The sequence below is a fragment of the Quercus robur genome, chromosome 5, assembly GCF_932294415.1.
Source record: "Quercus robur chromosome 5, dhQueRobu3.1, whole genome shotgun sequence".
Taxonomy (NCBI): Eukaryota; Viridiplantae; Streptophyta; class Magnoliopsida; order Fagales; family Fagaceae; genus Quercus; species Quercus robur.
The window spans coordinates 28099918-28126301 of record NC_065538.1 but is presented as its reverse complement, the minus strand read 5'-3'; the positions used below and the strand labels follow the sequence as shown (position 1 = coordinate 28126301).

The 26384-nt window shown below is 35.7% G+C and overlaps 1 protein-coding gene and 3 long non-coding RNA genes across 6 annotated transcripts in view; 3 read left to right on the top strand and 1 right to left on the bottom strand.

Annotated features, from left to right (window-relative positions):
* The first annotated feature begins 519 nt into the window (after positions 1 to 519).
* LOC126725695 (uncharacterized) overlaps positions 520 to 26384 on the top strand; it is a 29647-nt gene continuing 3782 nt past the window's right edge. The window contains exon 1 of the long non-coding RNA XR_007655568.1: positions 520 to 650. This is a non-coding gene — a long non-coding RNA (uncharacterized LOC126725695). The remainder of the gene's footprint in view (positions 651 to 26384) is intronic.
* LOC126725693 (uncharacterized) lies at positions 18690 to 20631 on the top strand. Its single transcript, XR_007655566.1, has 5 exons — positions 18690 to 18839; positions 18985 to 19050; positions 19285 to 19373; positions 19453 to 19704; positions 20587 to 20631. It is a non-coding gene; the product is annotated as an uncharacterized LOC126725693 (long non-coding RNA).
* Positions 21527 to 22793, top strand: LOC126725694 (uncharacterized). The gene is made up of 3 exons (XR_007655567.1): positions 21527 to 21626; positions 22615 to 22674; positions 22767 to 22793. It is a non-coding gene; the product is annotated as an uncharacterized LOC126725694 (long non-coding RNA).
* Positions 22812 to 25543, bottom strand: LOC126725692 (uncharacterized). 3 transcript variants are annotated; one of them, XM_050430529.1, is made up of 3 exons: positions 24046 to 25543; positions 23823 to 23937; positions 22812 to 23683 (listed from the first exon to the last, which is right to left on the bottom strand). In XM_050430529.1, exons 2-3 carry the CDS (start codon positions 23844 to 23846, stop codon positions 22835 to 22837), a joined length of 873 nt encoding a protein of 290 aa, XP_050286486.1. In that variant the 5' UTR covers positions 23847 to 23937; positions 24046 to 25543; the 3' UTR covers positions 22812 to 22834. The 3 variants fall into 3 exon arrangements, with proteins under 3 accessions (XP_050286486.1, XP_050286485.1, XP_050286488.1); XM_050430528.1 differs by having other exon boundaries at positions 22812 to 23937; XM_050430531.1 differs by lacking the exon at positions 24046 to 25543 and having other exon boundaries at positions 23823 to 23996.

The window sequence follows — 26384 nt, the reverse complement described above, 5'->3', positions numbered from 1 at the left end:
ACTTAGAGTGGCTGCAACCTTGAGGCTGATCAAAATCTTTTTAAGTTCTTTGGGTAACTCCTATCCAGTCATTTTGAAATGGGTGCATTATATTTTACGAATTCATCAATATTTGAAAATTCTTGATTATTATCGTGTTAGTATCTATTTAATTATTTATCATATGAAAAACTCTAAACCACTTATTTCCAAATTGATAGATAAATCTTCTAAACCAATTCAATTCAATTTTTTTTTTTTTTTTGGGGAAATTTCCCACTAATGCTTTCAACTTGGTTAAAAAGTAAAAAGCCTCAATTTTGTTACAGCTCAAAATAAATCAGATAAAAAAACTCAAAAAAGCAAATAAATTAACGCAGCGTTTGGCAGCACAGAATAGTGTGCACAGAGTGGGAATATGAATTGTGATAAGTAGTCAATAAAAAGATTTAAAAGCACATACGCACAAACAAACCCTATGGAAATGTAATTAATTCAAACTAATTGAATTGAATTATTTTAAAGACTGAATCCGAACCTGGGGGCGGGTCGGAGTCTGGGGGAGGATCCGGTGTGGCGGACGCGTGGCAAGGACGATTGGGGGATGGACGGTGGAGATGAAGCGAAGAGGAGAAGAGGTGATTGGTGGAGTGAGAACGGGTGCAGGGGAGGTGGAAGAGAGGGAAGGCCTGGTTTGTGGATGTGAGTGGTTTATAAGCGTACAGAATGGAACTTGCGTGTGAATGTGAGTGAGAGAGAGAGTGAGTTTCCATTTTTGGGAAACTAGTAGAATCTTTCTTTTGATTCTTGGTTCTGAGAGCTTGAAGGAGTTTCCGTTTTTGTGAAATTGTTTGGGGGGGTTTTTATAGCAAAGGAGTTTTGTAGTGGGTTTTAGGTTGGGCTTATGGTGGATGTGGGCTTACAAAAACAAACCTTTTTATTTTTATTTATTTATTTTTTTAAGAGAATCAACACAGAACTCTTTTATTAAGTAGTTGCAGAATCTAAAATAACAAGTTGTTCTATGTAAGATGGAACATGCTCCATCCACACTAATAAAGGAAAATAAATAATTACTCTCTTGGCTAAAGTATGGGCTACACAATTTCCCTACCGCCTAGTATGAGAGAAAGAAAAGGTTCTAAGCGAATCCACAATAGACAAAGTGTCTTTGATAATCTGAACAATAGACTGGCGGCCCCAATCTGCTGTCCGCAATGCCTTGCACACCACCTCTGAGTCCCCCTCAAATTTAGACAAAGAGATACCCAGTTCAACAATAAATTTTACAGCCCTTCAATAATAAATTTTATAGCCCTTTTTGCAGCTAAGGCTTCTACCATCTCCACTGACCCCAGATAGGTGATTTTTTTAGCAAGGGCCGCAATTACCTCCCTTTTGCATCTCGAACTACAACTCAGATACTTGCCTCACCTGACTCACTGAACACAGTCCCGTCATAATTTGTTTTATACAACTCACCCAAAGGAGGTCTCCATTTTATACTTCCCTTGGAAGGTTTAGTTGGAACTTAATAATAATAATAAATAAATAAATAAATAATAAAAACCTGAGGGAAAGGGCTTTTGAGGAAAAAAAGAAAAGAAACGAATGAGTAAACAGTGAAAAAGTACTTAAAAAAAAGAGGAGTGAGAGTGAGTAAAAAAGGTAGTAGTTGAAAGAAAAATGCTAAAACTACGATAAAATATTTAGGAGTGATGTACTAAAGAGTAGGATAGGTAGATTACAACAACCTAGTAAATACATATATTTATATTTTTATGTGATTTGGTGAAGTAAAATTTGTCATACTCATAATATCTATAAATTAGTATATTGCTGTAAATGAAAATGAAGTGCATGAAGCCTGGAATATAAAGAAAAATGGCTTTTGATGCCAAGCAGGAAGAACAGGGAAAAACCGTTTTGAGAGAAAAGTAGAGTGAAAAAACTTGTTATTAGAAGGAAAAACTTATCAAAGTGGGTTGAGACTTGGAAGTGGCATCTTGATGATCTTATAGAAAGTGTGAAGAAAGTGGACATGATGAATGAATCTGGGCCGTACAATAATTAGTAAGGACAAATTAGACAGACCAGTGCATGTGGATTAGTATGTGTTGTCCGCACAGTCTAAGCCCATGGATGAGACAAAAGTACAGTATGTAGTACGCGTCGACGCGATAGCTTTACCACCTCTTTGGATCGACACGTTCAACTTCAAGGTGTCACGTGAAATTTTGACCCCCTCACCGCCGCTTTGTCTAATTATTTTGGGGAAAATTTTAACTCTCACAACTCAAACTCCCTTGAGTTGTGAACAGTAGAGATCAAATCCCACATTTTCACGGCTCACACATCGCAGTGTAATGAGTTGCGACAAAAATTATAAAATTTTATGTGTTTTTAACATTACTCAATTTTTTATTATCAAATAATACTAACACCACAATAAAACCCACAACCCACTACTTGTCGGCATGACAAGGTTGTGGATCTACATGAGTTTATAACTCTACTATTCACTACTCACAATTTGCCACGAGTTGTGAATAGTAGAGATCAAATAATAGGTTCATACTTTCATTACTCACAAATGGCCACATAACAAGTTGTGACAAAAATTGTGAGAATTTATATATCCTTAATATTACTCAATTTTTTATTATTAAATAATATTAACACCACAACAAAACTCACAATCCACGACTTGTCGGCATGATCCACAACTTGTCGGCATGACAAGGTTGTGGATCTATAATTCTACTATTCACAAATTTTTTTTTATGCAAAAATGGTGAGTTTTGTTATATTACTAATATTATTTAGGGATGACAATGGGGCAGGGTGGGGCTGAATGATGGGGTCTTTGTCCTCGTCCCGCATGGTTTTGTTTTGCTCCATTCTCGTCCTACCCCACATGATGGGAAAGACTTTATCATCTCATCCCCGTCCCTTGGGGCCCCGCGAAGTCTCGCCCCACCCCATAAAACTTTACTTTTTGTTAATTTGGGCTACAATTAGTACAATTTTTTTTAATTAAACTTATTTCATTAATGAAATGCTAAAATGCAAAACTGACCCTCTAAGTTTCACCTTTTGTCATTTCAGTCCTCTAAGTTTCAGTTTTGTCATTTTAGTCCTTTAAGTTTCAAATTTTGTCAATTCTGTCCTTCGTTATCTTTCTGTTAGGTGTTACCGTTTATTAACCAAAATGACGTTGTTTTGGAGGATTTTTTTTATAATTTTTTAATTTAATTTTACTGAAAAACTTTAATTACCAAAAAAAAAAAAAAAAAAAAAAAAAAAATTAGGAAACAACGTCATGAAGGAGAATGCCCCTGGGACATCATCGGCACAATCCCAACCACAACCCGACCCGACTCCAGATCCCCTTCCTCCGTTGCCTCTACCCTTAGTGGTCAGAACCCGAGTCCATTTCACCAACTAGGAACACGCGATCGAAAGGGTATGATGGTTCTTCAAGCCTGCGAAATCGCCGGCGACAATATCCTAAAGGGCATGACGGTTCTTCAAGCTTGCGAAATCACCGGCGACAATATCCCTTGATTCTATTACCATAGTCGCCTCTTCATCGCCGGAAACTGCCGCATGTGCTTTGTCGTTCAAGCCTGGGAATGTGCTGATGATGTACTCGGGGCATTTTCCTTCACACGTTATTCCTCAGTTTTTTTTTTTTTTTTTTTTTTTTGGTAATTAAAGTTTTTCAATAAAATTAAATGAAAAAAAAAAAAAAAAAAACCTCCAAAACGGCGTCATTTTGGTTAATAAACGGTAGCACCTAACAGAAAGGTAACAGAGTACGAAATTGACAAAATTTGAAATTTAGAGGATTGAAATGACAAAACTGAAACTTAGAGGACTGAAATGACAAAAGGTGAAACTTAGAGGGTCAGTTTTGCATTTTAGCCTTAATAAAAATATACTTAAAATTACAGCTAAATTTATCCCATCAAATCAATTTTTAGAAAAATTTGAATAATATATCCAAGTGTTTAACAAGACAATCACAAGAAAAAAAAAAAAAAAAAAAAGGGCTCATAGATAACACATAACAAAATAATGGTAGAGAACCACATTGGGTAGAATAAAATAAGCTAATATTAATATGTTTGTTTAAATAGTAGGCTTTTAGAGTATGGAAAATTTACAATTATAACTCTTAGCAATGCGGGGACGGGGCAAGACAAGTCTATAAAGTCTAAACCCATCCCCGCCTCGCCCCGTGGTGCGGGGCTAAAATCTTGCTCCATTCCCACCCCATCACTTTTGCGGGGTGGGAAAAACCCGCACGGGACGAAGCAGGGAGGGGCGGGTTAGGCAGGGCGGGGCAAAATTGTCATCCTTAGTATTATTTCTATTTTTTGTCAATTGGTTTTGGATTATTATCATTTTATTTTATCTTTTAAAAAATTAGTTTTGGATTGGTGATGGGCATTGGATGGATCATCAATCGGTCCAAGACGATTTTAGGATATACAGATAAGGGATATTCGTGCTATGTCGTCTTCAGTGTATAAAAGCAACGGAGGAAACAGCACAGCCAACACTGCTCTAAACACCAAAATTGAGAAAGTCGTAGCCATATATATGAAAAAGAAAAAAAAAATCAATTATATTAAAAATAAAATAAATTGATATGATAATGACTGATTCGTAATATAATAAATAAAAATAATATTATTTTATATTTAAAAATTCAAGACTAAGCAATTATTGTTATTATCGTATTTTTAAAATTAAGGACAAAATTTGGCTATAAAATTAGCTATAACTTAAAACTACAACTCTCACTTAAACAGTTAACATGACTACATATTTTGAAAATCTAACAATTAGATTGCATATACTTTATGTTCTTAACATAATTATTGTTATTATCATATTTTTAAAATTAAGGACAAAATTTGGCTATAAAATTAGTTATAACTTAAAACAACAACTCTCACTTAAACAGTTAACATGACTACATATTTTGAAAATCTCACAATTAGATTGCATATTCTTTATGTTCTTAACACACATGTAAAATTTCGTGCTAATCGGATTTCATTTACTATACGATTTATAAACTTATTTTTTTATGCATAGTTCGGATTCATTTACTATTTGATTTATAAACTTATTTTTTATGCATAATTTTAGACTACAAAAACTAAAAATGTAAACATTTAATTGATGACATAGCTATTGATTTTTGATCTTCTGAAAATTTTGCAAACATAAAAGATATAAGAAGAAAATGTAATTTAACGGTGGATTTGCCAAAAACAAAGTTTGTTACCAAACTTTGTCTAAAAATTAATACATCATTTAAAAAAAAAAAGAAAAAAGAAAAGAAAAAAAGCTCCATTTGGAATAGAAATCTAAAATATTGCTAGAATTACTGTATAAAACAAATTGTAATTGTTTTTAGGAATAATAGTGAAAAGCTAAAGCACCAGTATAGCTGTATAGTTAGCTTCCGCTTATCAAAGTCAAAATACCCTAGAAGAAGGGGGGAAAAGAACTTGACCATCACAAGTAGCCTGAATATTTTAAAGTAGGCTTAAGAGATAAAGCCTGATGGATTTCATCTATACCTCTTTCTTTTAATTAATTACTTTAGAAAAGAAACACAACAGGGTAGCTTCACTGATAGAGTATTTTGTGTCGAACAAATAATTTGGAATTCAAGTCTTGCTTTGATGTCTTGACCTAATGATAAAAAACAATCACTATGAATTTGACACCTAAAGTTAAATTTCTATTGTATTTATTAAATACAAGAAGAGGGCAATACCAGACAAGCTCCTGTAAGTAGGTTTGGTTTGGTGTAATCTTGAATGTAACCTAGCATGGCTGATGAACAAATTGCCAATAGGGTACGTAGGATACATGAAACACCAAATTACAAACAGATGAGATGGCGCATGCCTAACCATTTTCTTTCTATGGGTTTGTGGGTCTGTCTAGTGTCTACAAGTGTCTGTTTGTCTCTTTACATTAATCAACCAGCTCCAACAAGCACATACCGACTTTCCAGGTGGGCAAAATTATTCAAAAGAAAATGACAAGTTGCGGCTCTAGCATGTTCTGTTCAATGAAAACTGAAAACGCAACCCAAGAAATGCATTATGTCACATATATACGAGCTAATCTGCTCCAATTATGTATTCTGCTTTTCAATCTTTCTTTCTGTTTCCCTTGTTTTTGTTCCTCAAAATCAAATCCATGTTATAATAGCTATATGGTTTAGTTGCAATCCTATGTCTATCTTACTTTGGATAAATCCACCTATTTTCCTCTACTAGCTATTTTACTAGCTAACTTTTATGTGTGGATTCCAATTAGCTTAATTAGTAAAATTTCTTATCGTCAAATAAGATATCTGAGGCTCGATCTCTGTCTACATCAAAAACCAATTAAGTATCTTAGTCTAATGAAAAAGAACAATCATCAGGAGCAAATGTTATAGGTTAGACTCTCTTAAAAATAAAAATTAAAAAAAAACCTATCTTTTATGTTTTTGGTTTTAAGTTTTTATTTGGGTCACCTTTTCATTAACATGCTCTTTTAATTATTAGGTTTTTTTTGCATCCTACCTCTGCTGAAATACAAAGCATGAGAGACATTAATGACAAGCAAAGAGTTTGTTACTATTTTGCTGTCATCTTCCTAAACCTAAGCCATATTCTGGGCATAGTACAACTCAATGGAGGCATATCTCCCCAGGCCTCGGTCAATAATCAGTGTTCGAATATCTTTTTATGAGTTACTGGTTCTATCCAAGTTTGTTCATATTGCATTTGTAGTTCTGAATATAGGAATTTACTGTCTAGGCTTTCCATAATATACTGATTATTCAAATTGAATAAGCATTGGATGTTTTCTTGATTTTAATCCTGGCTCTACATTTTGTCCAAGTTTCTTCATCCCAATCCTAAAATGACTTGAGTGGCTGCAACCTTGAGGCTGATTAAATACTACACCCTAGATTAAAATCTTTTTAAGTTCATTAGGTAACTCCTATCCATTCATTTTGAAATGGGTGCATTATATTTTACGAATTCATCAATATTTAAAAATTCTTGATTATTATCGTGTTAGTATCTATTTAATTATTTATCATATGAAAAACTCTAAACCACTTATTTCAAAATTGATAGATATAATTTTAATAACTCCATGGTGAAACTATTGTAAGAACTCTAAAAAATCCAATCCCTACACCCTATGGCTGTACAATTGTTCTAAGACAATCTCGAAAACATGAGAATAATATTTTTACTCAAAATAGTGTGACACTAACTGTAGCTCGTTGCTACCTCTCATCATGGATGCATTGAGATTTTCCATTGACAACTTATTTTGTAAGGTTTCAGTAAGAAAATTAAGGATAATTTTATTGGGACCGGCTTCCCTCCCGTTACAAAACCTCCTGTTCTCTCCATTTTTTAAACAGATGAAAGACTCGTGTTAAATGAAAGATCTAAGGGCAGAAAACAAAGCCACCTAAAAACCCAATTTACCTCTGTCAACCAAACCTTTTAGCAACCCATCTCCCTTGGTAAGCCCATCGGACCACTGGCAACTTCCTATGGCAGACCCACTGCCACCTATACACCAATACTGCAAACAAATTCCAAATGTTTTCCTTTAAGAGAATACATTAGGTCCGAAGCTGGCGTAAAGCAGCTCTTTTATGCCACCAATAATAATGTGCCACGTCAACCAATAACTTTAAACTTAATACTCCTTATTACACAAGATTATAACCCATAAAATATCCCAAAACTCCAGTGTATTCTTCTCTCTGATCCCTCTCATCTTTGTTGCTCTCTCCCTCTCATCAAAACCCAGCACTGATCTGCCAGAGCTTCTTTGACCAAAGCATTTAAGCTTTATATTCCACATTCTAACATATCATCTGTGAGCATTGGAAGGCCAAGTACAAATTGCATGTTTCCTTCTTTTTTGGACAATATAGAATCCGAATTGAGCCAGCAAACACAATCAACAAAACCCCCTAATCATTCTGTGCATCTAGCAACAAAAACCTCAACAAACCAACCAACAAAAAACCTAGCAAATCCAACAAATTTTAGCAAAAATGAAGAAGAAGAAACGAAGCCCCAAATAATAAAACAAAACATAAAACAGCCCCACCCACTCAGACACACACACTCATTCATCACTTATTATTGTAGGACTGTTTATTGTTAAAATCACTCATCTTCTTATTCTTCTTATTGGTGGCAGATCTAGTAAGTTGGTGACGATGGTAGTGAACAGGAGGCCGATGAAGAGGATGAAGAGGAGGATCTTTGCCGATCTCTACGACTTCCATACCTTCCCCACCACTACCACCACCAACACTGACGACGAGTAGCCCTTTAGAGTAAAGATGAGAGCTTTTCTGGAAAAACATGCTCACCCCACGCTCTCGCACTCTGCCACCGTGCTTCTCGATTTTTTGGACTCAGTTGTTGGAGCATCATCGTTGGGTGATGGCAGATCGGAGGTGGTGTGGGTGATGGTAGACTGGCGCTGGGTTTTGATGAGAGGGAGAGAGCAACAGAGATGAGAGGGATCAGAGAGAACAATAGGCGAAAATGGGAATTTAACCATAATTTTCCAACTATATAGTTAGTAGTCCTAGTTCCCAAACTATATAATTTACTAACATCTCGAGTCTCAAAGACTGGATTTTGGGCCTATAAATCGAGTCTTTGAGGCTCGGTTTTCCCAGTTTGATGTGGCCTAATTCCACGTGGAGTACACATGGAAATCGAGTCTCTAAGACTTGATTTCAAGTTGGGTTTTTTTCAAAATTAACGCCTCTCACACAGATCAGACACTCTCCACTCTCACTCACCCTCTCTCTAACACAGAGCAGACACTCTCACGCTCTCACTCTCACACTGAACCTCAGCCTCTCTCACTCACTCACCCTCTCCACTCTCACTCACTCACCCTCTTCTCTCACTCAGTCTCCATTCTCAGTCTCCACTATTTCACATTCATCGCCTTTGCCAAAAGATTTGATAAAGCCACAACAAGGTGTACAGAGCTTTGAGTTACTTCAGTCTACGCGGTCTCTCAAAACTAAAAAAAAGTTGAATCGCTTTGTACAAAGTTTAGTGTTTGGTTGCCGAGAAACAGTGGGAAAAATCAAAGAAACTTTGGTTTCACCAAGTTTTTTTCTATTTTAGTTTCTTTATTGAATTTCTAATAGAATTGTTAAAAAAGATCGAAGCTTTATTGTTTTTTGAGATTGACTTGGTTTGTGGGTTTGATTTATTTTTATTTTTTATTTTTTTATGGTTTTGTTTTGCGCCTTGTTCTGTTCGTGGGTTGATATCAGGCAAATTTCAAATTTCTATCTTGGACTATGCATTCTTCTGCAGTGATGATGTTAGTTTTTGTTAACTGGGTCTTTGTTAAATTAAATTGTTGATGTTAGGGTTTGTTAAAGTTGATGATTTAGTGTTTAATTGGATCCATGTTACTAAAAGTTTGATGACTTTCTTCTTGCTAAATTTGATAATGTCAGAAATGATATTTTGTTTATTAATGTAATGTTGCTGTAGTGTTATTTTATTTGATTTTATTTGCTAAGTTCTTGCCTTGCCTACATTTACTGTGTTGGGATATTTTATTTGATATTGAATTATTGTTTTGTTTACTTCTATCATCTATATCATACCAGTCCTCCCCTAATTAATTGGCTGAATAGGTTACCCTTTCCATTACTTTTGGTTGTTTTTGCTGATTGCCTGCTCTACTTAAGTTTTTATTTATATAAAGTTCTTCAAACTCTAGTAAAAAGCAATTGTGAACTCTAGGGCTGCAATTTAGACTTGCAGTAGAGTGTATGTCAGTTATTTGACAGAGAATGTCAAATTATGGCTCTTGCTATGTGACAATTAGGCATGATATTAGATTAGATCATCAAGTTATGAAATTGGTTGGGTAAGAGAGTTTGAGGTCAATGATAAAGACTGACTGTACTTTCTTGGCTTGGAGGGAATATGCCCTCATGTTGCTCATAGAAGGTTAATTTTAGTGCTTTGTTGGTTGCTTCTATGATGAGATGCAATTGTTCACAAGTCTATAGAAATTTTGATTGAGTTTATGTTTAATGGTGTGATGGCACTATGTTTTAATTAAGAGAGAAAGCTCCAGTTATTTTTTGTGATGTTTTTTTCGCCCGGTTTTTTTTTTTACATGGATGCTTAAATTGTGAATTTAAAATTGTGTAGAGGTCAGAAAAATACAATATGTTGCTCTGAAGTTCTCAGTTATTGATATGTGTTAAAAATAAGGCTGAGTTTTCAATGTACTTATATGTGAATGTTGATACTTCAAATTATAGTAAATCTAAAGTGGTTTTGGAGATTAAATTTGAAGAAGTGTTTCTTTTGTTTAGGGAGCTTTTTTGTTTACATTTTTTATGCCATAGAGCCTGCAAATTTACATTTGGTTCACCCCTAGAGAAAAGAAACAAACAAAAATTGTAAAGCAACCTCTCTTACTAGTATATAGGCATTAGTTTGTATTATATTTATATGTAGTAATGGAAGTTAGTGGCAAGATGAAAGCTATGCATGGGGTATCTTTCAATCTTTGTGCATTGCAAATTAACTGATTGGTGTAAAATGCAATTCTATTCTAAGACACTGTATGTTTAAGAATTAGTGTGATCAGATGTGCAAGTGGAATCGGTTGATTTCTCGGGTGAATTCATCCTGCTTGGGTAATGATTCAGAGAATTATAGCTAGGATTTTAATGTTTATTACCTACTGGAATTTTTTCTCCTTATAATGAACTCTCTTGCTTCATTTTTTCTTAAAAGATTATGCATCAGGCATGAGTAAACAGTGGTTACAAGAAGTAGGTCTTAAATGCAAATTTAGTTTATAGCATCACCTACCTATTTGGATTTTCCATGATATGAATACTCTGTAATATTGCTGGCAACTGATTATGTGACGCATGTTTGAATGTTGATAACCATTGAATCAAGCCATAATAAAAATCTTAATTGACAAATTGTTTCGATTTATTGCTTAATTGGTTTAGTAATAGAAATTTGATTGCTTTATGTCACTTAGCAAAAACTGGGGAAAAAAAATGAATTAGGAATAATAGTGTGTGTTATGTACTTAAATGTGTTTTGTTGTGTTGCCTATTTAATTCAAGTTGTTGAATGAGGAATTTAGTAATGCATTGAAATTATGTTAATTTGGGATAAGTTCTTCTTCCTTTTTTTTTTTTTTTTTTTTTGAGATAAGGCTATTCTCTTCTATGTGTATATTTAATGTTTCTAATAAATAATAGCATTTTGAATAATCAAAAAAAAAAAAATTGTTTTATTGTGAATGTAGATAAATAGAAGTACTCTTTTTTTCTTATTGTGATAGTAGACATAAATAGAATTTCTTTTTTGTGTGCGCATTGGAATTTATTCTTAAAAAATCTCATTTATTTATCTCTTTCTTCCATTATTTTTCATGGCAAAAAAGTGATGATAGACAAGTGGATGATAAGAATAAAAATCAGTCAACCACTTGTTTAAAAGAAAGATAAGTTTTACTTTTGTGATCATCCATTGTGCCATTCCTTTTTTTTCCTTTGGAAATTGAGCCAGCTTGGTCCCCATTAATTGGACAAGTTTGTCAACTAGAAGAAAGCAAGTTCATCATATGCTCATCAATTCATCATTGACCTTGTTTGGGGCCCTAGTGTTTAATACTGGTTTTATATATATATATATATATATATATATGTATGTATGTATATATACGCCTAGTGTTTAATAGTTAATACTCTATCAAGTAACTACAATATGAATATCATACTTATCAACAAACCAAAAAAAAAAAAAGTAAGTACAATGTCAAACTTTGTTATTTTTGCTTGCATATGAGGATGGGGCTTGATTAATTACTCATTACCAGAGGAAATGATAATTCTTAAAAAGGTATTGTAAGGGAGTGCCTTAAAGTATAGGTTAAGAAATTATATACTTCCACTCATTCATGAGCTCACATTTTGATAGAAGAAGGAAATGTACTTGTTAATAATTCATTAATTTATAGGCACGATGTGATTGTGTAGATTTCTTTTTTGAATATATGTATACAATTTGATTTTTTATTTCTTGAAAAAAAGCTCCTTACCATTGCCCTTAGGGCATTTATTCTCAAAATCATTTATCAAGCTTAATTTGTAATTCAAGCTATGCAATTACTGAAAGCTAGACATAGTACAACAAATTTAATCAAATAACCAACACAACATCATCATCATCATTGTTGAGTCAGTGGCTATAATTTGGTCTAACATAGAGTACTTGTTGTAATATAGCGGTCTATAGTAACCCTTGTGCTATGTTAATACCCTAGCTGACTTAATATATATACATATATTAAGCTAGTGCTGCGGCAATTCATTTAGGGAAAAGTAGAATTAAATTGGGGTTTGGGTCGAGAGTGCTTGTGTTACTATTGTAATCTTCTTATTTTATAGTGAAACTTTCTTTGTCACCGCCAGTGGATGTAGGCATATTGCGAAAATTCTCGTGTCTATTTTTCTTCTCTTTTCTTTAATCTTGCCTAAATGGGTTTATTTTCGCAACAATCATCTTTAATAGGGAAATGATAAATAATCAAGAGTAGAATTTGATGTTTGGGAAATGGAGACTTTAACTATTTGTACAATTATTACATGTAGCATGGTGAAGTTTAGATTTTGATCCAGCCAACTCTTGCATCTTGCTTCCTCCCCTTCTGTTGTGTTAACTTCTGTACATCTCTAATCATAAAGTGATATACAAAGCCTAATAAGCTGTGTTGTCTGTGGCTTGTTTTTTGAGAATCTTTCTTAGATTTTTTTTGTTTTTGTTTTCAATAATATATATTACGTGCTAACTGCTTATCATTTTTCTGCAGTATGGCTGCTGCAAATGCTGAACGGATTAACTATGCAGAGCTTGGACCCATTGACGAAGCGGTGTTGACACAGCAGGCCAACCATCGATCCGAAGCTATTTGGAATCGGCAGGTAAAATGCAACACTAAATCTTTAACTAATGTACATGCATTTAATTCATACAATGTACATGCATTTAATTCATACAATGTACATGCCACAGTTGTCATATATTAATCCATGGTTATGTTCTGTGCAGGATCTAGGGACCCTTACCTTCCGCAGTCGTAGTTCAGAGTTCTCCAATCGAGAGTCAATGGTGGACGACCGAGTCGTTAACATCATTAAGGCACTTGGTTTGGATGGACTCTTCTGGGTCTCGGGTAGAGAGATTGACCATGACCTAATAACGGCCTTAGTGGAGCGATGGCGGCTCGAGACTCACACCTTCCACATGCCACATGGTGAGGTCAGCATCACATTGCAGGATGTGGAGGTTCTTCTCGAGCTTCCTGTTGATGGTGATGCTATAACAGGGAGCACGTAGAAAACCTGGACAGAGGTGTGCGGGGACTTCCTTGGGTTTCAACCTATAAATCAAGAGCCGCATAAGTAACTCACTGGCCAGAGAATTTTCATTAGCCGACTTTTGGAGCAAGTTGCTAGTCCATTGCCGCCTAATGTTGAAGAGGACGAGCTGCATAAGTACACACGATACTACATCCTAGTGCTACTGGGGGACACAATATTCGGGGACAAATCCGACGATAGGGTGCATCTAATGTGGGTACAGCAATTGGAAGACCTTCGCAACCCACAAATGTACAGTTGGGGAAGTGCTTGCCTTGCATGGTTGTACTGAGAGTTATGTAGGGCAAGCGATAGGGGCACTAGTCAGATCGCTGGGTGCTTACTATTGGTCCAATATTGGACATGGGCTAGGTTCCCTTATTTGTGCCCAACAGTTGAGCGTGGCCCGCCAGTGGGTGCTTACGGTCCTCCAGTGTGTGGTCCACTGTCCCTAAAGTAAGTCTCTCTTGAATCCCATCCCCACTCCCTTTATTTTGGACAGACTACATCCTCTCTCCCAAAACCCACTCCACCCTGTTTTTAACTAATAATTATTGTTTGGTGATTTTTTTTTTTTGTTTTGTTTTTTATAAAGGCATTTTTGGGCAACCCTTGATGAATTGAAAAATGTTTGAAGAGGTTTGGATGCTGTGAAAATGTGCTTGGCTATGAAAAAATAGTATTTTTAATATTTGTTTAGTGATAACTGATAACTTTTACAACTTTGTTTGAATTTTATAGGGCATTGTATAAGAACATTGCACAACTGGTCTGCTATGTATTGTTACATATGTGGCGGTAAAATTATGGAATTAAAGCAATATACTTCCTCCTTAATAAACCCAATTTTCTGCCAATGTTGCAACATCATCCAAAATATTGGTTTTGTGTATACACAACATACTCTACATATTTTATGCCAAGTTTGTTGATTTGAGTGTTATTTCAGATCGGTAATTCTGTCAAAATGAAGTTTTATGAATATTCTAACACAATCTCATGTCTACAAGTTTTCATGCATGACATGTGCATGCACCCTTGGTTCTTCTCAATGGGTTTTCCACACTTTGGACATGGCTTGGTATTGATTAGCATCCATGTTTTATTATGAGCCTCAGAACTATTCTTCAATTGCCACTTAGCCATAGTCTCACAATTCATTGGCCTATGTGCATCATCCATACAATTCCAACAAAACCCATTGATTCTATTTATTTATTTTAAAGGCTTCTAGGAATTATTTATGTCAACATAAATAAATTTCAAACAGAGGTTCAATATATATGATTACGTTAATATACTCTAATTTTGTGACTGTCATGTGGCTTGTATGTGCTCTGTTTTTTATAAGGACTGTTTCTTGTTCGTCTGATATTATTAATTGAGTAAATATCTATAAAATTATCTTAGTTGTTATATGTGATTACATTATAGTTTTAATCATAACATTATCTTAGTAGGAAAGTTCTAGATATTGATCCCTTGTTCTTGATTGTTGTAGGTGGTTGTGGGTCCCAAACAAGAAAAATAAGCCTGCCCACATCTTCAGGGACAGGTATCGCGAGCAAATAGCTTCAATGTTGCCAAGCCAGGTATGAAAATGCCCTATTTACATGTTTAGGAACAATTTTATAGGTTTGGTGAATTTTGAAATATAAACATTGTTGCCTAATGTGTTGTGTACTTGTTTTTTGGCTGTTGTAGGTAGTGTGGCAGCCATATGAAGCTGAGTTAGAGGACCTTCCGCCGTGGTGCATTGCAAGGAGGGTCATGTGGACGGCAACAGTGTCGTTTGTATGTTTCCACATAATAGAGAAACATACATCGGATCGTGTCGTTCGTCAATTTGGGATGATCCAAGAAATTCCCCGTGATGTTGACACTGATACAATCCTTCATAAAATTGATTTGAGGGGGAAGGTCGGTGTTAATTGGATGTGGAGACATGCTGTGCATATACTCGACTGGGGTAATCGCCTTCAACGGCGTTTTGAAGTAGTGCTTGGTGATATGCCTCCACAGCATGAGTACTTCAGCTGGTTCAACAGGATAACTTGGAGGTTCATCGATAGGCCAAGTGCTAAATTGACTAAGATGGTAAGTTCTCCATGTCTTCTACATCTTACTGTACTTCTTAGCATGAAACCACCGTTTACAGAACATGATATATGTTACTACATTTTCTGCTTAGCACTTGCTCTCCCTATAATTTGCAATTATTACTAGTAGAACTAATTCAGAACTAACATTTATTTTATTATCGATTGGCATTGTTGATGATTTGCCCATTACTATTATATGTGGGTTTTCCATGTGCAGGTTTCACTTGTCAACCGTTTGTTGAGGCATCACCCAGTGGGCACGGAGGACCACAAGGACATTACTGATGTGCTGACGGCAGTGCATGAGATTGACCGTGTACAACCTCCCATCCTTGAGGCCCCGAATGAGGAGTTAGCTACTCTTGCGGGCCTAAGCACTACTGAGGGCCCAAGCAAGAGCACAGCTCCGACCAGATGTCCCTCTCGTCCGCTTGTTGCTACCCCTCGGGTTATCCCTACCCCCGATCCCTCTCCATCCACCCCACATCCATCCCCTAGCCCTACCATTCCTTCATCCACCCCACATCCATCCCCAAGCCCCACCATCCCTTCACCCATCCCACATCCATCTCCTTGCCCCACTATCCCTCCACTCACTCCACATTCTTATCCTGGGTTTGACATTCGTCCACCCACCCCACAGTCATTTCTCGAGCTGTCACCCATTCCATCCTTTGACCTAGGTATTGATCCAACCCCACCTGACATGCAGCAGGAGCCACCCTCCCATAGTACGTCTATTGGCCCTTCTTCAGCCATTGACCCACCCCATGTTTAGGTTGAGCAAGCTGTTGGATTACCTGCAGTGGTAGAAGGTCGGCCGAAATACATATCAAAGGTAACTCCTTGTGGGACAGGGGGCACAAACATGGACACAACGTTGGGCCCAAGGCATCTGACAAAGGACATGCAAGACCTCCTCCTCATTATACGAGACAACATAAGGTCCAAAAAAGGTAACTCAAATGATACATTTTCAAAGTTTATTTTGCAATATATGAGCAACTAAAAAGCATTCTTTGTTCTGATGGTTAGTTCATTATCATGGTTTGTTCACTTGTTACTTTCATCAAGATGATGATGCTATGAAAAGGCTGGAAGCACTGAAATTCAAGTTCAACACAATAAAAGCAGCAACAAATAACTTTTCTAATGCCAATAAGCTTGGAGAGGGCGGATTTGGTTGATTTTGAAGTGGTTGGTAATGATTCTAACTTATTAATGATTTTCAAGTGTCTGGTAATCCTCTCTTCATAATAAAGAAATATAAAATTTCGTTCAAGCTGTTAAGCATTGAATATCTTATATAGACATACGAAATTAGTGCAGCTAATTGATGCATGATTGCACTGTAACTGCACTTAGTTATGGGATTTACAAAACAGATTTTCCTACTTCGGGCCCAAACTGTGTTCTGTTTATTGACATTGTTCATTGTGATACCCAGGTCTCTATTGCATCATTTGAGGCTAGGGATATGAGGATTTGATTGCAGGCTGTTGGTTTGGATCGTTCAGTAAGCTTCCTTAGCTAATTTATTAATTTGTGATGTATTTAACTGCGGCTAGTTAGAGGGGCTGAGCCTCATGAAGTTGGGGAGTTTGAAAATGTGCTCTATGATTATGTTTTTTATCAGGAGCTTATCTATTTTTGAACTTTGCTCAGTACGTAGGGTCCAAAGAAACTGATGAAAAGGCTGATGAGGTTATAAAGTTGGATATTTTGGATTGTTGGACTCCAGAAAGTCACTATCGATGGTCTAAATCTAAATGGTTACCATTTCTAGATTTAGACCATCAATAGTGATTTTCTGGAGTCCAACAATCCAAAATATCCAACTTTAGAATCTCATCAGCCTTTTCATCAGTTTCCTTGGACCCTACCTCTAAGGTCCATGAAAATGGAGCTTGAAGAATCAGTTTCTAAAGATGTTGGAGCTTATCTGAATGAAGGTTTTGATACCTTTATTCAAAAAAAAGGTATGCTTGTTTCCCAAATATTGCAACCTTGAATTAGCATAACGAGATTTCTATTTGGAAAATATTGAAAATTTTATTTTTATATATGCATTTATTTTTGGGTTGTACGTGTATGTGGCTGATGTAAGAAGGCAACTCTTCCCTTCCCACCACCCCCCCCCCCCCTCTCTCTCTAAACCAGATTTGGGCTCTGAAACCTTCATTGGTGATCTTCTTGGTTGCATAAGAGACAAAAATATTCCACTTCAAAACATGCATTTTGTGGTATGAATGCATTATAACTCTAGCTTTCATAAGCCTATAGTGTTTTTATTGAGGTTATTTACTAAAGGTTTTTCCTTCTCTCTCCTTTCTCTGGGGTGTTTTTGCAGACTTTTCGTAACAACCTCAATAAGGTAAGTCCTAATTCCTTTGACCAATGTTTACAACTGGTTTTATGTTCATTATTATTATTATTATTATTATTATTACTTTTTTACCTATCAAAAAAATTATTATTACTTTTTGTATCCTTGGATGGCTGATGCCAGGAGATATACTCAAACAGCATTTGAATACCAAACACATGCACATGGACATGGAAGAAAAAAGAGATAAACTACACAGAAATTAACAATGAGGCATCCTTGATAAGGAAGAATAGAAGAGATTCATTAATTTATAGAATATTGGAAGTGAATATGCTTTCATTTAATCATAAGAATGTTACTAGAATTTATCTACTAGTCTTTGTTGGTAGTTATGATTGGTCAATTTTTCCTGGTATTCAACCCATGAACTTGGTTAGGTTGATGGGCAGCATCTAATAGTGCTTCAACTGCTTTTTCATCTTTTCTGCAGATCTTATCTGCTGCTTATCTTCGAGAGCCTTGGGAGATGGGTGTGCTTATCTTGGCGTTCTTTGATGAAGGATGTCACAAAATTGAAGGAAAAATTAAGTGATGTCTGCCCAGAAGCAGCTGAGATTGTGCTGGTAAGCTGACCACAATAATGTTGCATTTTGTGTTTGTGTCTTGTTGTTCATTTCTTTTAGCCAGATCCTGTAATGCACTTTGGGCTTGATTACTCTTTTGTTGATAATAGAAGGAGAGCAAGAATCTGGAGAATTTCATAAAGAGCATCAACTTTCATTACTTTGTGAGAAGTCCTTGCTTTGGATTCATGGGGGTCATCCATTCTTGCCACCACCTTCTGCTAATTTATTTCATAAACAACATCAACTTTCAGTACTTTGTGAGGTACTTTGGCCAACAAATTCAAACTCACGGGTGCCAGGTATGGCATTCTTATTTACTGTTTATTAGGTTGCTGTGACTTAGGTTGTTGAAATCTAATTGTCAAAAATGAAAAGAAGTTAACAATTCTTTCAAATTATTTAAGTGAATTTTTCTCCCTTTGTTGAATATGTTTGCTGTAGCAGTGAATAGAAGTCTGATTGAGGTTGTTGCATCATCAAATCCCAAACTTCGCTTTCTTGCAATGCAAGGTAGAATTTTCAGATTCTTCTATGACCATACTCCTTTGACATAATATTGGGATAATATTCGAATATGTTGGTCTTGTAGTTTTAAGTTTCATAAAGTTTAATGTAATGCTTGTTTGGTAATGTGTTATTTTATTATTTGGTATGTTTTAGCCTATGATTTGGGACTTGTTCACATACTACTCTTTGATTCTACAATGCAAATGTGATTTCTTTTTCAATTCCAAGATTATGCAGGTGTTTCCATGTCATTATATATTATGGGCAGATGTAATGATATTGAAGATGATGTCCCTGTTGTTCAGCAGTTGGAGGAGATGCATTAGGTTTGTCCTTTACGTTTTCTACAGTTACTGCTATGGATTTCTTTTCCCTTGTTTGGGGAATAAATTTTTCCACTTGCAGATGCTTTCGGAAAGATTTAAACAAGAAAAACACAAATTGGAGGCAAATTTGGGTTTTAGTGAGCATCTAAGTTCTGAGGCGAATTCAGCTGCTTCTTGTATCTTCTGCCCTGAAATATTGTGTAGGAAGTCCGGGTTTGATAGCTGGCAAGACACTCTTCCTTTAATTGACAGAACAAGTCTTTTCCTTGATATAATGTTACTTCAGAAGCTCTCATCTTTCCTCTTGCTTGATCCCAAAAGATTACAGCTGGTATGATCAATTAAATAACAACATTCTTGGTATGATGTTAGTACTTGGCTGCTGAATGTAATAGAATTGTATCCTATGATGGAAGTTCACCCCCATATCACTAAATTTAGTAGATAATAATGTTTTCTACTTTGGTTGCTTTTAGATGGACCAATTCATAGACTTTTGAAGTCGAGAGGATCGTATATCATAATTGCAATGTCCTAAGTTTGGTCATGAGTATATTTTTGGCCCTAGTTCAACTTAAAATATGGCTTCTCTAACTGTACATTTGCATTTCAATGATATTTGATTGTAGGGTGCCAGGTTGTTCAATGATATTTGATTGAATGATTTTCAATTTAAATAGTTCAATTGGTACTAAAATTGTTTTCATCCATAGAATTTTATTTATTACATTATGACAAAATTACCAGTTAATCCCAAAAGCTTAAGCCCTTAAAAAGGGTTATCACTTTAACAATATTCCAAAAAATTCAAATCCATTTTGTTTGAAGTATATGGTTAAAGGATTAAATTTACCATATAACAATGGCTTAAGCTTTTGGGAGAATTGATTATTTAAATTGGTATCCGAGCTAGAAGTCCTGAGTTCGATCCTTGTTTCCTCCACTCTACCTCCCATTTAAAATCCCATGTGTTGGGCCTCACCTATAAAAGGGTGTTTGAGCCCACATGTGAGGGGGATGTTAGAATTATGTGGTTAAATGAATAAATCCACAATTTCCTAATAGTTTAAACTTTTGAGAGAATCGGTAATTTAACACTTTTTTATATCTATTTTTGTGCTCTTCATTTATTTTTTCGCTAGTTACAGTAATTAGTTCCACGTGTTCGTTATATTATTTAATATGTTATTTTCTTACTTTTCATTAATGACAGGATTTGGGTACTGTAACCAACCTGCTGGAGTCTGGCTTGAAATTTTCCTTGACCTTCTCATCAAGACCTCCCCAAATGTTTTTACCACATCAAAAGATCTTGTGGACAATGGATGCATGGACTTCAATGGATGCAGGTCAGTGCAGCGACAAGAATAAAGTACAACAGGACTTGAAACTTGGTATTCTGTTGTCTGGATTGTACATTTTTTCATCATTTACTAAATTACCCTATTTTAAAGATTTGTTATTTTTTACCATTTATTATTATGTAATGATGCTGGTGAAGTCTTCTTTTTGATGTCACACTTGCATATCTCATTTCTCTCTCTTCAAACTGCTACTAGATATATGTTACAACTTACAAGAGCCAGTAGGCATACAACTCACGAAAGTCAAGTGAGCCCTCAAGCTTTATTTTTCCTTTTTCTCTTCTCTCTCTCTCTCTCTAATTATTGTAGGGTCAATTTTGCTCAGTTTGATCTTCTTTAAGTTTTATACTTCTGATTAATTAGTTTTTTTTTATTATAAGTCTTCTGATTAATTAGTTAATTTTGCAACAGAGCTCATCATGTAACTCTAATGCAATAAAAGACTCTTAATGACTCATACTTTGCTACTGTCATCTCCTCCCCTGGCAAGTGTTAGGTGGAGGGTGAGGTCATGAGTTCAAGACCCACTGAGTGTATGTGTGTAACTAACCAACCAATCAAAAGAAAAAAAAAAAAAATTGCAACACTAACCACACCAAGTTTACCAGTTTGGTCAAAAAGTTAAATTAACTCCCAGTCTTGTATGCTTTGTGCTATATGTTTCTATCCTTGTATCTAGATTTTTTTTTTCAATGTACTTGATGTCATAGCATTAATATAACACTTCTGGATTATTATCTTATGCCTAAGATCTTATTAACATGTCCAGAATGCTTTGACTGATCTCAACGTGTCCGAACTCCTCACATCATGGAATACTGGAAACCCTTGGCTGAAGATGGATGTATCAGCTGGAATAGAAGCTGAATATCACCACAAAAATAGTCGGGTGAGATTTGGTTCTTAGAACTTCAGATTTAAAGTAGGTTGATGTTACCCAGAAGATGGTTGTGCTCTCAATACAGATTATGTTTGTAACTATTAATTGCCAGAAATTTCATGTGATGTGCTAATTAAGGTAATTTGTCCTTTCAAAGGTTTTACCTTGTGTTTGGATCTAAGAAGCATGGACATGCCAAAAACCATGGTGTTTCCATGTAGGACATGGACACGTCGCGGACATGGCTGCATGCATGTCCCAGCAAAATTATATCTCAAACACGGTGGCAATGCGGCTGGGACACAACCACTAATTATATCTCAGATTTTTGTTTTCTACTAACTGTTGTGTTTTTGTCTTTTGACCAATATTTTTCTTTACCAGCTTTATTATTTAAAACACAGAGAATTATGTTATTACTTATAATAACTTCCTGGAGATGTGTGGCCTTAGATTCCTTTTTTTTTTTTTTTTTAATAATAATTTAAATAAAAAAAAAATGTTTGCTATTAAGAAAAACTTAACAAAAAGATAATTATTATTGAAAATTTCCATTGTTATTAAAGAGAAGTCTGTTATTAAGAAAACTTAACATACAAAATTTTTATTATTAAAAAAAAGTTCCTGTGGTTATTAATGGTTACTAAACATTTATGAATATAAATGTTTTTTTTTGTTGTTGTTATTAATTATTGCTTCAAAATTAGTTATAGATAAGTTTTCAAACATTTTTATTGTTATTACTTATTTCTAAAACATAAAATATGTTTAATAATATTTAAAATATAAATAAAATATATGTTTATCGAGATATTGATTGTCATGTCCCCATTGTGTTGTGTCATAATGTTTCTAGAATAGCAGTGTCTTGTGTCGTGTTTGTGCACTGTAAAGCTTGCATTTTAAGTAGTTACAGTTAGTAGTATTGACTGCTGGCCTTCAACTTGATATTGAAGTGTATTTTACTCTCAGAAAGGTTTATCATATTCTTTTGCAGGTTTATTGTTGGAAAGGTCTTCGATTTTCGGCTCGACAGGACTTGGATGGATTTTCTAGAGTATGTTTAATTTTAGAACCTATGCCTTTTTACTTTCATATAGTAAAAAAATCACAAAGAATTCACGTAAATATGGATTCATATGGTTGCAGTTCACTGATCATGGTATTGAAGGGGTTTTTTTTTTTTTTTTTTTTTTTTTTTTTGCTGAATAAATACTTTATTGCTCAAAAAACTCAACCCGAAACCGGGGAGAAACAAAAAGATCGGGCCTGGACCCATCTCTAACAACAGCCTGAGATACATGAGAAGGCAGAAAGGAGATGGGAACCGGCTCAGACCAGTTTACAAGAGCTGCCCATTGAGCAAGCAAATGAGCAGATACATTACCTTTTCTATGTACAAAAGAAAATTCAACATTGGAAAAACTATTAACAAAGAACACAATATCTTCTAGGATAGAGTTGATACTCCAATGTGGGGTTATATTAGATTTTTTCAATGGCTCAATGACATTCCAAGCATCACCCTCCAAGATTATATTCTGAAATCCTTCATTCACAGCACACTTCATGGCAAACCAAGCTGCTCTCGCTTCTTCTAGTAGGGAATTTCCACTCTCAAAGTGCTCTGCCCATGTCAACAAAAGGTTGCCATTATCATCTCTTCCCACAACTACAACTGTGGTTTTCTCTTCACGGATTGCCACATCAAAATTTATCTTGATCCAGTTCTTTGGAGGGGGAGACCAGACCACATCTTTGAATGGTCTCTCATTTTGCTCTTTCCAAGCATCCTTATGCTCCATGAAGACTTTAAAAATCTGCTTGGAAAGATCAGCTGGATTACTTTTGGAACCTTCCACTCTAACTTTATTTCTAGCCATCCATAAATGATCACAGAGAATGGAAGCATAAAGCTGGAAGTCTCTGACAGACTCTTCATTCAACCCCAACATGGATTTTGGATTTAAAGTAACCTTAATCCAGTCCAAAATAGATAGAGAGGATAACTTACTCATATATATAGGCCACGGGGCTAATAACCAAAGCTGAACAGCCCAATCACACTGCAAAAACAAATGCTCAATATTTTCAGGGGCCTTATTACACAAAAAGCACTTTAAAGAAGAAATATTAAAGCGACTATTAAGAACAGAACAAGTTGGAAGGATGTTCCAGCACATTTTCCACAAAAGGTTTTTCAACCTGGCATTTACTTTCAGCTTTCATAAGTCCTTCCAATCTTTACTAAGCATATGGGGGTGGCTTTGATGATTCAGCCCTCTTATCGCATTATAAGCGGATTTCACTGAAAACTCACCTGAATGAGTAAGACACCAGAATACTTGGTCATTCATAGTTTGATGAGATAGATGTATATTTAGGATTTTATTAACTGTGGGAGGATCAAACAGTATTGAAAGTTTACCTCTATCCCATTGTCTGGTATCCTGATTAATCAAATTTGCTACCAAGTGAACAGCAGTAGATACACCACTTCTTATTTGGGGGATGAACCCTGGCTCATTAGGGACCCAAGGATCTTCAAAGATCCAAGTGTTAAGGCCATCACCAATTCTATGGCACAAGCCCTTACTAATAACCTTCCTGCACTCAAAGATACTTTAAGTAGCCCAAGAAGCACTCTTTGGATTAGGCATTTTCATGAAATTTCTGTTCCGAACATATTTCTTTTTGAAGACCACTACCCACCTTTTATCACTATTATTGACCACATCCCAAGTCATTTTAGCCACCAAAGCTTTATTCATATCTGCTGTTTTTTTAATGCCAAGTCCTCCAACATTTTTAGGAGAACATATTGAATCCCAGCTTTTGAGATAGCAACCTTTCTTACTATCATCCATTATACCCCACCAAAATCTTCGGTTGAGGGAATCAAGCTTTGAACAAACTTCATTAGGGAGGATTAGGGATGAAGCTTGGTAAGATGGCATGGAAGAAGCCACAGATGAAATGAGAGTTGCACGGCCTGCTTGAAGGGGTTGTGCCTTTAGAACTTTTGCCACTTGATGTTCGGTCCAAATACCAAGCAAAACCAAATGACAAGTCCAAGCGTGCTAAGAAGGGCGAATCCAAGGGTGCTGCAGCAGAAGCTGAGGAAAATCAGGTATCTTTGGAAATATCTAGCTCTGCATTAATTTATTGCAAAGTTTAGGTCTTTTCTTTCAATAAATGGAGGATCGTGAAATTGACATGAATTATGGGTTTGACATGTGCGTAGGTTTAAGTAGCAATGTATAAGGTGAAGCAACACTTTCTAAATCAATTATATACACTAAACAACCAACTAGAGAGTGAGGAGAACCTTACCTGACATGAGGATGTGCAAATGTACTGCTAGGATTGTATGAGAGTGAGAGGGGGAGTCAGAGAGGGAGACTACAATGAATGTTGGGCTTGTATGAGAGTTAAGAGAGGAGCAATGTTCTGCTGTTGAATGTGTATGAGAGTTGAGAGAGGAGTAATGTGCAAATGTTCTGCTGAATCCCGAGAGACCCAGATCAGACAAAACAAGATGGGACTAGACATGACAAAACCAGATGGGAAACAGACATGACCAGCCCACGTGGAGCAATAATTGACCACATTTAAAAATTGAGTTTCTGAGACTCGGTTTCACTTTTAGCAAACCGAGTCTCTAAGGCTCGAGATCCAAGTGGCGTCTCAGAGCACAGGTGTTTACGTCTACGTGGCGTCTACGTGGAACTTGAGTCTCTAAGACTCGAGTTCCAGGTGTACTCCACGTGGAATTAGGCCACATCAGATCCGATAAAACCAGGAAAACCGAGCCTCAAAGACTCAATTTATAGGCCCAAAATCAAGTTTTTGAGACTCGAGATGTTAGTAAATTATATGGTTTGGGAATTGGGAGTACTAACTATATAGTTGGAAAATTATGGTTAAATTCCCATTTTCGCCAGAACAATACAACTTGAGTTTTGGGATATTTTGTGGGTTATAATAGTGTGTAATAAGGTGTATTAAATTTAAAGTTATTAGCTAACGTGGCGCATTATTATTGGTAGCTTAAAAGAGCTACTTTACGCCAGCTCCGGACCTAATGTATTCTCTTTCCTTTAAAAGTTTGGAAATCTATAATTTTGGAACTGACAAACCCTTCAGAGACACCAAATTTACAAACCCATGATTCGTGTTTCTTTCTTCATTCATTTCGTCTTCTTTTTCTTTAAAAATTTTCGAACATTAGGTTTTTTCTTTTTGTCCACTTTCTATGACTTTCAACCTTTCATCCTATAGTACTGTTTATTGTCTGTTTGTATTAATTTAGTACAAACCCACAAAAAAAGCAATTGAAGCTAAAGAGAATGTGAGTTACAAAAACAAACCAAGCGAATCCAACAAACAATTTTAAAGCCGAAGGAAAGAAATTGAGAAATGGGAAAAGAAAAGCAGGAAATTACGTGGAAGGAGGAAACAAATCCTGAAGAAATTTTGGTACTGGGTAACTGGGGATTGTCCTTGAAAGTGGTGAAGCAATCTGAGAGAAATTTGGTGAGGTCTAACCTGGTGCCTTCCTTCAAAGTGATGAAACAGTCTTGGTGTATGGGCAGCAGTGGGTCTGCCATGGGAAGTTGCTGGTGGTCCGATGGGCTTACCAAGGGAGATGAGTTGCTAAAAGATTTGGTTGAGAGAGAGAGAGATAAATTGGGTTTTGAGGTGGCTTTGGTTTCTGCCCTGGTGCCTTCCTTCAAAGTGATGAAACAGTCTTGGTGTATGGGCAGC